General features: G+C 40.8%; 1 protein-coding gene across 8 annotated transcripts in view; it reads right to left on the bottom strand.

Moving 5' to 3' along the window:
* Positions 1-15,856, bottom strand: part of ADGRB3 (adhesion G protein-coupled receptor B3) — a 643,293-nt gene extending 627,437 nt beyond the window's left edge. For 2 of the 8 annotated variants that reach the window (XM_075063747.1, XM_075063750.1), the window contains exons 1-2: positions 15,188-15,853; positions 11,726-12,494 (exon numbers count right to left, since the gene is read on the bottom strand). In XM_075063747.1, coding sequence (XP_074919848.1) covers positions 11,726-12,479 — 754 coding nt within the window. In that variant the 5' untranslated portion in view covers positions 12,480-12,494; positions 15,188-15,853. Of the gene's footprint in view, positions 1-11,725; positions 12,495-13,599; positions 13,771-14,927; positions 14,998-15,187 lie in introns of those variants that run through there. The other 6 variants (XM_075063744.1, XM_075063748.1, XM_075063743.1 and 3 more) reach the window with 6 other exon arrangements.
* Between the last annotated feature and the right edge of the window lie 655 nt (positions 15,857-16,511).

The raw sequence follows: 16,511 nt of genomic DNA, 5'->3' as shown, positions 1-16,511 counted from the left end.
TGACTGATTTCTAGGTTGGAGCGAATAGCCTTAGTCAATAATACTTTATACAGCCATTAGGAGTTCAAATCTCACTTCTTCTAATCTACTTTTTCACACTTTAGAGAACTTTCTTGGAAGCTATAGACAGTACTTAGTGACAGAGCTTTTCACACTTCTTTCCCTTCACCCATCCATGAGGCATTCTCACAACAGCAGATTTATTGTCAAATTAATCAGATTTAGCTTATTGCACAAATTTTCAGCCTTTCAGTTATAAAATGTTCTATACACAATCACTATCTTTGGGTAACCGATAGTTGAGCAATCAGCACATCAAGAGCAGTAACGTGAATAAAGAATAAATCCCAGAGTGGTTTAGATTTCTTGGGGGGGGGGAAAAATAGAGAGGACAATTCAATGAAGAATTACCAAAAGGGGTGATTTTTTAAAACTTTTATTATCCTCGCTGTATGAACTCAATCTTCATCAAACCACCATGAAAAATTCAAATAGTGCTCAAAGTTTATATCCGATATTTTGTTTTTCTGCCATATCAAAGATTTTTACAATAAGTTTAAAGCTCTCATTAAACTGAGCACTACTGACTCAACTTAACTCTCAAGTGTCTTTTGTAATTAACTGAAACTGGCCCACTTCTAAGCTTCCACTGTATACGTTTAGAAGACCGTTAAAGAAATAGCTATGGTGTCATTTATGCAATTTGCTTTGCAATGTTCTGCACTGTCCATTAACATAAACATTAAAGAAAACCTACTAGCCTGAATATCTCTGTTTAAATTATGTACCACCTTCTCAGGAACAAAAAAGGGGACACTGGTGGAAAACATAACAGGAGTTAAAGAGTACCTATCTGATGGAAGAGAAGAAGATATACCAGGTAGCAATCAGTTACAAAATGGCAACTTCAGGGCTGCAGCAGCTTTGTTTTGCCAAATGTATATGGTTGGATCTAGAAAAGAATGCTGAGAAAAAAGTTCTTGTAAGAGGGCAGCCTGGACATGTTTAATAGGAAATATGAAGTCGTGTGCTCCTGGCAGAGGGATTATGCACTGTACATCATGTCTGCCTTATAAGACTGCAGCTGGTAGAGGTAGCCAAAGTAGGAATTGCTGCACTGATGAGGGACAGGGCCGGCTCCAGGCACCAGCTAAGGAAGCAGGTGTTTGGGTTGGCCAATATCAAGGGGCAGCACATCTGTGTCTTCGGTGGCGGGTCCCTTAGTCCCTGTCAGAACACATGTCCCTTGGCCCCAGGCTGGCTTTAGGACATGCGGGGCCCAATTTGAAAGAACTGCCGCCAAAATGCCGCCGAAGACAGCGGCAGGGATTGAGCTGCCACCGAAGATAGCAGTGGCAATTCGGCAACCGATTGAGCTGCTGCTGCTGTTTCCAGTGACACATCGGTGGAGGGTGCGGGACCCCTCTTCCGGATGCTGCAGGGCCCTCTTATGCGCAGGGCCCAATTTCCAGGAATCGTGGGACTCGCCCTAAAGCCAGCCCTGCTTTGCCCATGCCACTTACTGCCATTGGTCTGGAGCAATGAAATGCAGCCAGTGGGAGCCGTGATCGGCCGAACCTGCGGACGACGCAGGTAAACAAACTGGCCCGGCCCACCAGGGTGCTTACCCTGGCAAGCCGTGTGCCAGAGGTGGCCAGCCCCTGCTCTAAGGGGTTCTAGACAGGCAAACACAAGCAGCGGGGGTTGTCCTGTTTTCAAGTGCAGACAATGGCTTTTTGGCTTTAATCATAAAGACAGAGGAAAAAACTCTATCTTTCCACTGAGAAGGCAAGACGACAACCCAGCCTGGCTGTAATATGCTGGAAGGATTTTTTGCTTTATAGGGCATGACAATATCTTGTTAATTTTGTTTAGTCTCTAGAAAGTGTGTTATGATTTTATTTGCTAGGTAACCATTTGTTTCCATTCATTCTACTGGCTTCTTCTCAAATTTCTGTTCTTTGTTAAATACATTTTCTCTTGTTTCTACTATAAACAAATCTAAGTGGTGAGCATTAAGCAGAGCTGTATTCCAAGGTGTAGCTGGTAAACTGTGGTGTACTGTTCCTTGGGGAATAGAGAATCAGGGAATACACGGACTGCCCAGTGGAACAGAGACTAGACACACCAGGGAGATGCTTGGAGGGCTTTGGGGTTGGAGTGTGCCTACCACTAACCTGCAGAGGGACAGTGGAGCCTGCGTGGGCTGCGAAAAGAGTGCTTATGCCCATGGCTAGTGCTGTTAGGGAGGTGACCCCTGTCAGGCAGAGAAACATCCTTAGGTACCCCCAGGAAGCATCTGTCATAGCTTTCCTACTCAGCTCTGAACCGTAGAGTTCAGAACATAAGATGCTGGCATGAAACCTCCAAACTTAATTACCAGCTTAGATCTGATATCGCTGCCACCAGCCAGATTCCAGTGTGTGGCGCACTCTGGTCTCCCCAAAACCTTCCCTGGGTGACCAGCTCAGTGCCCTGTGTCTACAACAAAGGGAAATAACCCTCCCTGTTTCTCTTTATTTCTTACAGGTTTCCCCTCCTGGATGGCCCTGGACGATCACCCTATTTCATCTTGAATGCAAAACAAGAGTCAGTTTCTTTCACCCTCAGTCAGAGTCCCTGCAAAGGTAGCTTTGAAACTCTGGACACAAAGGATTTCCCCCTCCCAGTCTTTCCCTGAGAGAGACTGTAACCTGGCACAGAGATTCCTATCTCCTGAACCTCAACTAGAAAAGAATCAAACGTTTTAAAAGAAGTTTATATAAAAGAAGAAAAGAACATAAAAATGGTCTCTGTATCAAGTTGACATATCAGAGTCTTGCTTAAAAGAAAAATGATAAACAGCCTTATCCAAAGATATACAATTAAAACTTCAGCAACTACACAATGTAATAACAAACAATATAAAACCTATTGTCTTCTACCTTGGTACTTACACTTGGAACAGAAGATTAGATTAGAGAGAGACAGTTCACTCTCGAGCGAGAGCAACAGAGAGAGAGACCCCACCGAAGTTTCCCTCCATTGAGATTTGAAAAATCTTGTTTCCTGATTGGTCCTCTGGTCAGGTGTTTGGTTACCCCTTTGCAGGTGAAATAGACATTAACCCTTAGCTATCTGTTTATGACAGCATCACACTCCTTTCCCTCTGATTATCAGTCCATTTATCTTATTTCTTTCTAGCTAAGCCCACCCTTACAAAAGATGGAAAAACCTGGAGCTAATGTGCCATTTGCTGCCATCACATTGTTCATGTGAATTATGCCCCTTTCAGCACACTCTGTAAGCTCTTTAGGGATCAGACTATCTGAACAGACCAGCAGACAATCTAGTACTCTGTGCTTGAGTAGTGTCTAGCACAGTGGGACCCCCTTTCTGTCTGGTACACAGGCACCACTGTAATAAACATGAATAATTGTTATGTCCTTGTTCAGGCAAAATTCCTGCTGACAGTAGATGGAATTTGTCTTGAGTAAGAACTGTAATATTGGCCTCAAAATAAAGAACCAACATCCACATTATATATTGTTTATTATAAACTGTTTTCATTAATTCTAATGAAGTTTAGCCCATCAGAAAATTGTGTTATAAATAAAGTTCATGAGAAATTAATATGACCTCAAATAGATTAACAAAATTGAATACAAGCCTGAAAAATCCTATTTTCTCCCCCCATGGAACTTAACTAGAAACAAAAGGAGTTCAGACACTGTAATATTTATGCATAATTGATTTATAATTTGTAAACTTGTACTATATCTCATATACAACTTTGCCTGTCCTACAGAATGTTTTATATTTCTTGTTAACAGAGAATGCAAATGAAGCTCAGAGGAATTCTACAGTGACCTTTGTTTTATTACAATTACTGCATATTTATAGATGAACAGCTAAACTTCAGTTTGAAATTTCAGAGCCACAACAACTTTGAGTTTGAATCCTTTGATAAAGCCCATAACATGATTGAATAAACTTAATAAAATTAAATTCCCCACGAAGAAAGAGCTTCTCAGAATAAATTGCTTTGTGTATATTGAAATGTTAAATAGAGCTGCCAACGTATTTTTACAAATTATAAATTAAACAAAACTGCAATACTGATAGATGTCAAGATGAGATAATATTTTTTTTAAATAACTAGGGAGAGAATTAATTCAGATTCCATTACTGGTCTGAGATACATGAATGTATTGTAGGAGAGGCAGTCTGGTCTAGTGAGTAGGTTAGTGGATTAGGAGCTAGAAGACCTGAGTTTTATTCATGCCTATGCTACTGTGTAACTGGGCACCTTTGTCTACCTTTTCTATTGAGACTGCAAATTCTTTAGGGTAGGAACTGTTTCTTATAATGTGGATCCTAGTCCCAGTTGCACAACTGAAATACGAATAAGTACATTTTTTAAAAAAGATTTGACTCAAACAAAAAATTAAAGGTTCTAGCTTCTGAGGCAGACCACAGAAGCCAGTTTTTGGGAGGCTCTGGTGGTGTGGTTGCCAGACTTATACTGTATTGTTTTAGTAGGCACACCAAATCCACTTTACAGTTAATTAGCTTATTGACAGACTAAAATATTCAGTTATTGTACAACAATATAGACCTGATTCTGCTTCCACTGAAGTCAAAGGCAGAAATTCCATTGACTCCAACAGGAGGACTGAGCCTGAAGAAGCTACTTGCTGCCCATCATCTTCACATGAGCACTGCCAAACAAGACACAAAATTAAATCTCTGCCACCACAAACTTGGTATTCAGATTTATATATAACTAGTAAATATTCATTAATAATACTGCAGAGTATATCTATTAATTCAGGCTTTTCCTGTGGTAACGGATGATGAGTGAAGGCTTATTCTCTGTTTCAAGGGTGTGAGGAAGATCTTTCAAGGGCTGACCCAAAGTCCAGTGAAGTCAATGGCTGTGGAAAAGTGTGAGTGCATTTTTATATGCAAACTTTAAACAAACAAACAAGTAGTAAGGTTTTATAAGCTGCTAAAATAAAAGAATGGAAATGATCAATATATTAGACTAAAATACAATCATTAGAAATAACAGCATGTAATCCTTGACAACAAAGGTAGGTATAACTAATTAAAAGAGATTCTGATCAGTACATGTTTCTTTCACAAAGCTATCAGTTACTTCAAAGAATATCTGAAATCAAACTTTCAAGGTTTGATTGTGAGAGGTGCAAGCATAGCTTAAACATTCACCGAAATCATAAGGAGTTGAGTTGCTTGTAACCACCTAATGAAATAACTCATAGTAGGCAGCCTGATCCAAAGGAACATCTTAATTAACTGTGGGTTTTGGACCAGACCAAGTGAGCATAAAAATGGAATTTTCATTAATTTTTGAAGAAAATAACCTGGATGTTCATTTTATCAAGAATCAGCCTCACATATAAAAATTTCACTTCTTTCTTTGTATTTTATATTCTTGGTGATATCAAGCTATTTGTAAACAACATGCCAGTTTTGAATTTTTAAGAATATCTTGTATCAAATTTGATACAAATGTTTATTTAATTCTTCTAGTAACCATCCACGTAAAGCTGAAAAGTGTAGTGTTCCACTTATGCTTATCTTCCAATCGCAACTTGCATTCTAAGGTCATGGACGAAAGAACTACTGTACACACACGCACACATACTCTTTTCCTATAAAAGCTTTTTAAGTAGTTCTTTGTACTGACTCAATGCTATGGAAGATAGAATTAGTTATTTTAGTTCCTTCTAAATGTCGATCTAGACTGGAATATTAGTTGCACATTAAATATTGCATATCTCAATATAAATATACTACTGCCTTTTTGGTCCTGTATGGGCATATTTCCCCTCCTCTACACCTTTCGTATACTATAACTTTACATTTTAATTCTTTGATGAAGCCATATTATTATATAATACAGCATTATTGCTATATGGTAGCAATCTTGTGTTGGCCATGGGACAGGTCTGGCAGTGCTGCATTTCATTTATTTCTCAAATATGAAAACAAAAATGTTGTCATAGACAGAAGTGTATAAATGTGTAAATATTCTATGTAAACTTTACAAGTAATTTGCACATTTACTTTCTACCACGGAATAGTGCATCAAATGTGTGATTTTAAGGAGAAGTGTGGTACAGTAAGTCTTCCCTTTCTGATGCTCTTGGTATCTTTATGTCTGAAATCAGAAAAGAGCCTGCCGCTGATGTGTTTAGATGCCAGTGCATATGCTATTGGAATTTGTGACAAAGTGACTAACACTACATTTCCTGTGTACTCAGAAATCCCATTGAAATCATTTCACAGTGGATGAGCAAGTAATGCAAAATCAGGCCAAAGGGCAGCCTTGGATTGCCAATTGCCAAGACCCAATTAATCTGAATTTCTCATCCCCTCCCTCTTAACTAGAATTACTTTGAAGAAGAGCAGTAAATGCCTATAGTTGCTCTATGGCAGTAGAGTACTGAAGGAAATTGTTTGTAATGAGACAAGAATGTGGAATAAGATTGTAAACTTTAGTATTATAAAACACAAAATAATGTAAAGTTTCCTTGTAGTAACCATAATGATGGTTACTACAAGTAACCAGTAACAGTATAAAGTATAAAGTACTTTATAGTATAAAGTACAGTATAAAGTACTGGTATAAAGTTACTTTATACCAGTAACAGTATAAAGTACCATTATAATGAGTATAATCCTGAGCCTGCCACTCTCACTCATGCAAATTATTCCTGCTGAATTTATGGAGGTAGTTACTCATGTATGAAACAATTGTGGAATAGGGTCCTATTTATGTTGACTAAAAACTGCATGAGAAAACTTGGATATATAACATACAAGATCAAGAGAAGAAACCCTATTGGGTCATTTAGTTCAGTCCCCTTCCAGTGCAGCAATTATCCATACAGTATATTTGCTAGTGCTTTGTCCAGTCTAAATAGCAGTAGTGCTACTTCTCAAAAGTAGTACTAAAGAAAAGCCTGATTGTACATTATATACATTCAAATGCAATGGATTTGCATCTTAACAAAAATGTGACCCATTTTCATGTTGCTAGGATCAGTGACACGAGAAATGATCTATGTATTGCAGTCAAGTATCAGGGGGTAGCCATGTTAGTCTGTATCCACTAACAACAAGAAATCCAGTGACATCTTAAAGGCTAAGATTTATTTCGGCATAGACTTTCCTGGGTAAAAAAACCACTTCTTCAGATGTATGGACAGTATCTGCATGTCCATGCATCTGAAGAATTGGGTTTTTTACCCACAAGTTTATGGCCAAATAAATCTTAGCCTTTAAGATGCCACCAGAATCCTTGTTTTTTTTTCATGTATTGCAGAAGTACTGGTTATACTACATGTTTCCAGAAGTATATTGTTTGGAAGATAATAGGTCAGGGGTAGGCAACCTATGGTACGAGTGCCGAAGGCGGCACGTGAGCTGATTTTCAGTGGCACTCACACTAGCCTGGGCCTGGCCACCGGTCCGGGTGGCTCTGCATTTTAATTTAATTTTAAGTGAAGCTTCTTAGATATTTTAAAAACATTATTTACTTTACATACAACAATAGTTTAGTTATATATTACAGACTTATAGAAAGAGCCCTTCTACAAACGTTAAAAAGTATTACTGGCACACGAAACCTTAAATTAGAGTGAATAAATGAAGACTCGGCACAGCACTTCTGAAAGGTTGCTGTCCCCTGTAATAGGTACAGCTTCCTTGTTTGAGCTAATTCCTCCTACTGCTGAACATCTGCCCCCATTGGACAAACAACTACCCACTGTGTGGTTGTCAGGTAAAATACATCAAGCTGTAGGAGGGGAAAATTCTGGCTTTAATCTCTTTTAGTAAGTCATTTAGCACTTTCAAAATAGTGAAAAACTTCAGAGGTGAAAACAGTTGCATTCTTTTCTAGGTGCTTGTAAACAGAGGATACAATATGGAGGTTAGGTCCATCAATAGCTATTAGCCAGGATGAGCAGGGATGTAAAACCATGCTCTGAGGGTCCGTAGCCTCTGTTTGCCAGAAGCTGGGCATGGACAACAGATGATGGATCACTCAATGATTGCCTATTCTGTTCATTCCCTCTGAAGCACTTAGCACGGGCCATTTTTGTAAGATAAGATATGGGCTAGATGGATCATTGGTCTGTCCCAGTATGACTGTTCTTTTATTCTAAATTGTAGTCATAAAGAACAGTTTGGCTTATCACCTCATATGGTCAGGCCCAACAGAGGAGAATCTGAAGAACTTGAGAGTATTTATCACACTGAAGAAGGCTGGCAGCCCTCTGCAAAATCTGTCCTAAAAAAAGTCATCATTGAAGTATTTTAGTACTATTATAAACCTTTGAGACAAGAGACAATGCTATGAAAAACGATTCCAATGGAAATGAGGAGCCTCAATATTTTTGAAGATCAAGGCCTCGAAGCCCAATCTCGCAAAGCCCTGACCTCATCCCATGCTGAGTAACCTCAACTCCCACTAAGTTCCAAGTTACACTAACAAAACTACTGTTGGTACTATCTTACCACTACAGTTGTCAACAGTGTTTCCCTTTGTCTGGGTTGTTCAACATAAATATTTTTAACACTTCTGATCTAACCTGAATCAGCTCACCCACAGAAACATACTTGGCATCTTATGTATAGATGTTTTCAGATACAAGTGGCAAAATTCATAATGTTCATGCAAAGAATAATTTACATTTTGAATCTTAAATTGATGTCACACACAACCTATCAATCACAATTTTATATACAAAATATCTAAGTGACATAGATTGAACTCAGTGGCAAGTCATTGGTACAACTTTTGTGTATGGTTTCTATGTAGAAAACACAGAACTATAATACCTCATGTAGATTATGTATCCACAGGAAAAGCTAGTAAACAAACACTTTAAACTGAATGCAAAATAGGAAGTCTACTGCTATTAAAAGTTACCTCAAAGCCTTAATTTCGTAGTTGATAAAATACATTACAGCTTTAAGATAACAGTCCAATGAATCAAATCCAATTGTACAAAAGTAATGAAATTATATATAAAAAACCTATATTATTCTATTAAATATCTCAACAACAAAGTAAACAAGCTGCCACCTACACTGGGAAAAAAATAAGAATATTTCTCTTTCTACAAAACATTTAGGGAGTTTCCCTTTTAATAATGAAGTTTAACCTACTTATATAATGATATAAATAGAGTACGTATTAAAATAAAATATAATTGAAAGACATTTTGAAGTATGTTCTAGACATTTATATTCCAAGATGCAGAAATTAGTTGTCCCTAGCTTTGTTTCTTCAGTCCACTAAGCACAGTTTGACAAACATCTTTGTTCAGTAAGTTACACATACATTCCTCCGAAGTTCAGCATACTTTGAAAAACCCCGGACAGATTTTGCAAACATGATTTTGATATCTATATGCTTGAATTTCTCACCCCTTCTATCCTATAAAATGCAGCAATCAATGGATTATAAAAATATGGTACGGGAAGTGTCACCTCACAATTAAAATTTCATTATGAGCAAAATGCAGCCGTTGAAAATGATACCACAAATGCTCTTCTTGCGACCCCTTCAGTCAGGTTATTACTTCCGTCTAGAAAACCTGGATTTTCGCAGGTGGAAAACCAAGCCTGGGGGCCATGCTAGTTATTTGAGTAGCCTCAAATATGTTTGCCCATTGACATTTGAAGTTGACTTGTTCAGGTCCATTAAAACGTGGGCAACCTTAACACCAGGATTGCTATTCTTAGGCCCTTCTCTTTGGCTCGGCATTTTTATTGCATTCAGTCTTTTATTTCTCTCCGTCGGAAAAACAGCAAACCTATCTTTGCAGTCTCTAATACAACTGTTATTGTTCGTTTAGGAAACATGCTGGGAGCCCCATTACAGTCCCTCTAAATCCTAGCGCTATCTTCATGCCTCCCTCACCATCCTGACAAGCAAATTCTCAGTAAACCACCCCCACTGAGCAGGCAGCAACTTTGCCTGCCAGCTGCTGCCCTTGAAGAAGCTCAGTGGGCAAACTGGACGCGGGGGGCTTGTATAGTTGCTCGCAGGAGTGGGTTAAAGCCCGCGACGCTCTCAACAATTAGCGCCTGGAAACCTTAATAGGTTCCCCAGTCTCCGCGCAGAGAGAAGCCGAGACACTTTCTGCGGCTCAATTGTCTTAATAGTCAGCTTCTAACATCACATTGTTGGGGAAGTTTCTGATTCTAAGGGACACTAATTAGCTTTAAATGATGCTAAATACCATCCTACCGTTGCAAAGCCTTCTCTGGGACTTTTACAAGAGACTAGCTTTCCGGTAATTTAAAATCACTTTGTTTTCTTCTCCGAGCTGTTAACCGTTTGGAGAAACACTGACCTGCAGGACAACCACGGGAGAACCTCCCCCCACCTCCGACCACCTCCCCCCGTTTCTTCAAAGTGCCTTTGGCAGTGCACAACTGAAGCAAGTAGTTCAGCTTTTCTTCTCCCACATCGCTCAGGCTTGGCTGCCCTTAAAGAAAATCCTCTCTTAACAACGTGTCAATGTTACATTCCTCCACAAAGGCAACTTCTATTAGAGGGGCTGGAAGCTTGGCTCCTAGACAGGGAGCTTTGTGGCCATGCAGAAACCAGGGAGAGAAGAAACATTTCCTGCATTAAAATGCAATAGCCTGGCTCAGTGATTCATGTCTGTGCAGGGGGCAAATTCAACTCCTCTCAAATAGCTGCACTCGAGCTCCAATTTCCAGCCAGGCGGCGGCGGCTTTTCTCCTTATCTCTAGAGATTTCTCTGTTTTGCATTTCTCATTTGATAACTGTATTTTGACCTCACGTGTATTTCTTTCCCTGCAGCTTCCAAACCACGGCGTGCCTCTAGGATCTTTCTTTAATAAATCAGCTTGCCCTTGCTCCGTGTACCAAACATTGATAGGACCAGAACACCAGGTATTAAGAAAGACGAAAAAGGAACTTAGACCCTAATTATAATTGGGTGGCTGCTCTGATGACCGGATCCACAGCTTCCGGGCCTTCCACGCCCTCCCACTTTGCCAAACTCAGGTGATTAAGATATCAGCCGCGTGTTACTAGTACACGTGCAAAGCCAGCATCTCCCCTGGAGCTGGGGCCGCCCACGTGCTTCTCTCTACTGACCAAGGGAGCACGTGGGTGATATTGCAGGATGCAATATGTTTCCACGAGCCATAAATTGAGGCAGGATTTGATATTCACTTGGTACTTGTGCTGCGCAGTTCTGAGGTCAGACCCTTGTTGGCGTTTAGGGTCCTGGTACTTAAGTTGGGTTGCCCGCATGCCTTTGGAAATCTCTTCCTTGCAAAGTTAAGAAGTAGCATGAAAGGGAATACGATTTTATTGCTGGGTGGTTGCAATAAAAGAGGGAGAATTGGCTCACAACGTGTCCGCATTATTATAAGTGACAGCTTAAATCCCCATTGAAGTATAAGCTATCTTTTAGTTGGAATCAGAATTATATGCTGGAGATGAGATTACATTTAAAATAACATCCTCCCGCCTGTAAGTGGTTTGTGGATATATCTGCAGTTCTCCCTAGCACTTTCATGGGAGCGGGCTGGAGGTTAGCAGACCCCACAACTAGTGTGAAGTGCAAGTCAGATACCTTTAACTATCAACGAGAGGCAAGAGCAGAACCCTAGATAGTGATTTGAGATAAAAATAGACCTTTGAGACCCCATTAGAAACACCTACCTTCTTTTGGCGGCCGTTTAGCTTCTTTGCTAAGGTTGCACACCTGGGTAGTTTGCAGCTCCTGGGTCAGACACCCCTCCGTCTGCTCATTGAGAGGCAGCACTACATTGCTGAGCAACACCAGGGACTGGTCGTCTATTCCCCATTCTCCCAAATGCTGAGGACAGGTACATTTTGTATACATGATCCCACAGGACTCAGTTCTCCCGTTCTCGGATTTCAGGCAGTTCTCTAGCCAAGTGCATAATACATGGCAACCAAACTGGCTCGGGCTCACCTTATTCAACACCAAAAACTCAAAGAAGGATTTTTGGTCTTCTTCCTTTTTGTGTAATCCTGGGAAATTGACGGGATAGACCCGGCGTATCTGAACAAAATTCTTATCATATTGCAGAAATACAAAAGCATTCTTGGAATCGCAGAGCTGCATTATAGAATGGTTATTTTTTAAAAGATCCTTTATTTTTTCATGGGAAAAATGATCAAACTGGTAAGCCAAAAGAGAAAAGTTGGAGCAGCTGAAGTCCTTTTTGGAAAATTTCAGGTAAATACTATATTTGGTCGGATCTGGATTTTCCAGCGTCCACGTGCAGTTTGTAAAGTTTTTAGGAAACATTTCACTTAGAGAATATGATCCATAAATGACCCCCTTCACCAGCGTGGAACACCAGAAGTCTTGGGCAGCATTAAATCCAAACATAACCAGTAGATAGGTGGAAAATATATAAATCAGCAAATTACGAACAGCCTTCATCCTATGTCATTTGGCCTGTAGAAAATGAAATGAAATAAAAATGCAAGTAGAATTCTTCACGCATTGAAAATCAAACTCCTTCCAATATTCCAGCCAGCTGTTTTCAAGATTCCAATTAGAACCCTCTTCGAAAAGAAGGGCAAGTCATTTTTATTTTTTAACACAAGGAAATTGTTTGATGCTGTGTGAACAGCGCCATCACGTGGTCATCACAACAATCAAATTCCCTAAATTCAAATTAAAAAAATAACATTTATTAGATTATTAAGTGGAATGCCCTCCGTTGTCTGCCATGTATTTGGCGTGATCAGGAACTATTAAATTTAGATAAAAGTCAGAGACTTTTATCTGGTGGACAAGAAGGACTATCTATATCTTTATTTATTTTATTTTTAAAAAAGTAAATCAACAGCCTAGGCACTGTTTATATATATGCACAGAATTTCACTAGACCAGATCAGAAAAGCTGGTAACAGCTGTTGTTACATATTATTTTTTTCTATTAAATCTGAGAAGTAATTGTGATGAATTACAGTCATAATTTTAAAATGCACAAATTATTATTTGCTACAGATGGAACATTATTTCCCATATGTCTACATGCCTCTGCAGTGGCCACCTGGTATACAAAGGTCTCTGTAAAAAGAAAATCCGGAGAGGAAACACAGATTAATATGTGTTAATAAAATTTTGAAACTGTTATCCGGGAAAGAAATATAGATGGTTAGATAGATGGAAATTGTGCTTGCCTGACCATTGAGACTAATAATTTTAAAGACAATCATTTCCATGTGATATAACCTCTTGGAGTAGATAACGTTGATAAGTATATTAGTATTTATAACCAAAGGAGTTGTCTAGAGAGCAATGCTATAGCAGGACCTGTATAACAGGACCGAACTGAGCCTCTAAGTTGCCCTTTATTAAGAATGTTTTGTACAGTATGGTTATCTACTGTATTTTGCATATATGCGCTTGAATAATGAAAGACAGATTACATTTTCTCTGCTAGTATCTCCAGCTAAAGCTTTTATTGCCCCCCTCCACGGAAACAGCCTTCACATCTTCTGTTCTCTAACAGTGGCCTAGGATAATAAAGTGAACCTTTCATTATATTTACCTCTGTTATCCAAAAAATAAAACTTCAGTGTTTTCAGCTTTAACCTTTGAGAAGTTGCTTATCTCTTATCAGTGAGTGTCTTTTCGCTTTCTGTTTGCAAGTGTGAGCAGACAAAAGTGATGCCAAGTTAATTAAAAAACTCTTTAGATTGCAGCCTCTTCCACTGTTGCTCTGTAAACAGAGACAGACATACAGACACATACACAGTTACTGAGTTTTAACGTGTGTCTTTGCCTAGCTTTCATCTCCCCCACCAAATGGCAAGGCATCTTTCGTCCCCCATTGCATAACACAGAACAAATCGGAGGATTAAACTCCCTGTAAGAGATTTTTGTATTTCCCAGATTATAATTCAAACTCTAAATCTTGAGATGGGCAAAGCAGCACCAACTCTAACCCTCTTTATAGCTGCGGTTTAAAACAAAATCGGAGCTGCCGCCGGATCTATCCAAACTATTGGATTTTCCCTTTTTCGAACGTGCATCTCACTGAGTAACAAATTCATCCTTCTGGAAATAAGGTCGAGAGAGCGGTTAACGTTTTGTAAAATAGAAATGAATAGGCAGTTCTGGAAATAATTTCCTCTCTACAAAATTTGCTGTAGCACTTTGCAGGCAATGCAGCCCTGCGCAGTATTATTCAGGATGGTGTAGGCGTTGAAAGCCAATGTGACAATAAGTGTCTAAATTAGGAATTCTACCCATGAAAAAGGATTAATATTATAATCTGGAGACCAAAGAGGGTTTTTTTCTTAATTATTTTAAAATAAAAGCCCCTGAGTTTTCCTCCTGTGCAATATTTGCACTAGAAAAATAAAGACGTCCGCAGTGCTAGGCTGTTTTCTATGAGGAAACCAAGTCTAATAGCCATCATTTTAGTTACGTTTGTTCATGCAAACCTATTGAAACAAAGTACTACTTTAAATTATCGCTCTCCGCATGAATAGGCAGGATTTCATTTTGCTTACAATAGTGCTAAATATAAAAGTGAGGCTGCTCTGGGAAAGCATCAGGCACTCAGATTAAATGATCTTTCTTTTCGGGGGGAGCGGGAAGGGATAACGGGGTGTGTGTGTTAAAGAACGGCCACCAAGGTTTAAGGTTGCCCATTTTGGAAGAAATCTCTTCTGCTGAAAAGCAAACAGGCGGTTAGTTTGGATAATCCCCAACTGATTTTCTAGGTGACACTGTAGTTTGGTCGAACATAGACGGCGCCATCACTCCGCTTATTTTTTCCCCAACAGAAGACCTACTGACTTCCCTTATTTTAACTTCCTATTAAGCTAAACCCCCCCCCCCTCCATAAAATTACCCCAGCCATGCACAAACCTCAGGTTTTCTTGGTCTCGCTGGAAATTACTCTCAGGGAAGCAGACCTGTCGCAAACCCGACTTCTCTAACTTTAAAACTGTAGGTTAGAAGTAAATGCAGAGATAATTCTGCATATGTAGGCTCTCTCTATCGTTCAGCAACAGCCTGTCCTCCTCCTCCTCCTCCGCCGCCTCCTCCTCCCCGGAATCCCGAGCTAACCGCTCTACAGTCATAATCCCTGGAAAAGGGAAATGGAAAATACCCCTGGATACCCTTACCTTCCACTCCGAAAGCTGTCAGGCTATTTCTCTAAACCACTAGCACCACAGGCACACGTCCCAACAACAGTGATGGAGAGATTCCCCTTCTGTCGGATGCACCGTTTCCCATTTTCCCAGGCTCAGGTTCAAAACCAAGATTTAAAGGGGAGAAGAAGAAAGGGAGGGGGAAAAAAAAGGCAGAGAGGAAACCCCAGCACGCGCAACGCTCTGGCTCCGGATCCACCAAATCCACCATGTGAAGGGAAGGAAAAAGCCCCAGACCAGAGAGACTGCAGGTGGAGATGGACCTGGCTGAACAGCGAAGATTTTTTTTTTTCAACTTGAACTAAAGTCTAACCCAACGAACCGATCCGCGGAGATACCAGGCAAGCGATGAGCTGAGAGGAGACCTACAGGCTACTGCTGCCCTAACGCAGATGTGGTGGCGGGTTTGGGCTGTTGTTATTATTATGAATACACTTATTCTTATTCCTCTTTTCTCCCTGCTCCTCCTCCCCCCTCAGATACTGATGGACGGACAGCGGCCGGGGGAAAAAATCCTGGGCTGGTGATGTCGGCAAGCTGTTTGGATGCTGAGTGAGGAGGGAGTACAGCGGGAGAGAGATAGTAAAGCTCTGCGTGTGTGTGTGTGAGGAAGACAGCAAGTCAGTCAGCGTGTGAGAGAGAGTCTGTGTGTGCGCGCGTCTCCCGTGTGCGCCTGTGCGCTCGGCTCCCCGTCCGGTGGGGTGTGCGCGCCCCGCTATCCCCCTCCAGCGTGTGGGGGTGCGGTGCGGGCCCGGCTCTCCTTGTCCGCTGCCTGTGAGCTCGCGCGCTGCGCGCCCCGCTCTCCTGCTCCAACCCGGGCGCTCTGCTCGCCTCTCTCCTTCCTCAGTGCTGTGTGTGTGTGTGTGTGTGTGTGTGAGAGAGACTCTCCTCTCGGCTCCGGCGACCGGGCCCGCGGTGCGTCTTGCACGTCACGGCTACTCAATACCAAGCACGTCCGAAAAACGTTATTTTCTGCGGCTGAGAGGTTTTTCCAGCCTCAGTTCCCACAGCTGGAGCTGGCTGCGACCGAGTGTAAGAGAAACTCACAGGCTGGGAGGGAAGCGAGGGGGAGGAGGGAGTAAATCCAGCACTTGATCTCCTACCTCTTGTTCTTTCTTTTAAAGCACAAGCCCCCTCCCGCCCCCCGGAGCTGTCAGTGTGCCACCGCGATGCAGATTAAGTGATATAGCGCTGCAAGGAAAACACATCTCCTCGCTTTCAAACTGCCGCCTGCCTCTGAGTGGAACAATAGCAATTTTCTCAGCTAGGCTGCAATTAACACCTTATTTGTTCATCG

This window comes from Chelonoidis abingdonii, chromosome 3, assembly GCF_003597395.2.
Source record: "Chelonoidis abingdonii isolate Lonesome George chromosome 3, CheloAbing_2.0, whole genome shotgun sequence".
Classification (NCBI taxonomy): domain Eukaryota; kingdom Metazoa; phylum Chordata; order Testudines; family Testudinidae; genus Chelonoidis; species Chelonoidis abingdonii.
This window is presented reverse-complemented; position numbering and strand designations above follow the sequence as displayed.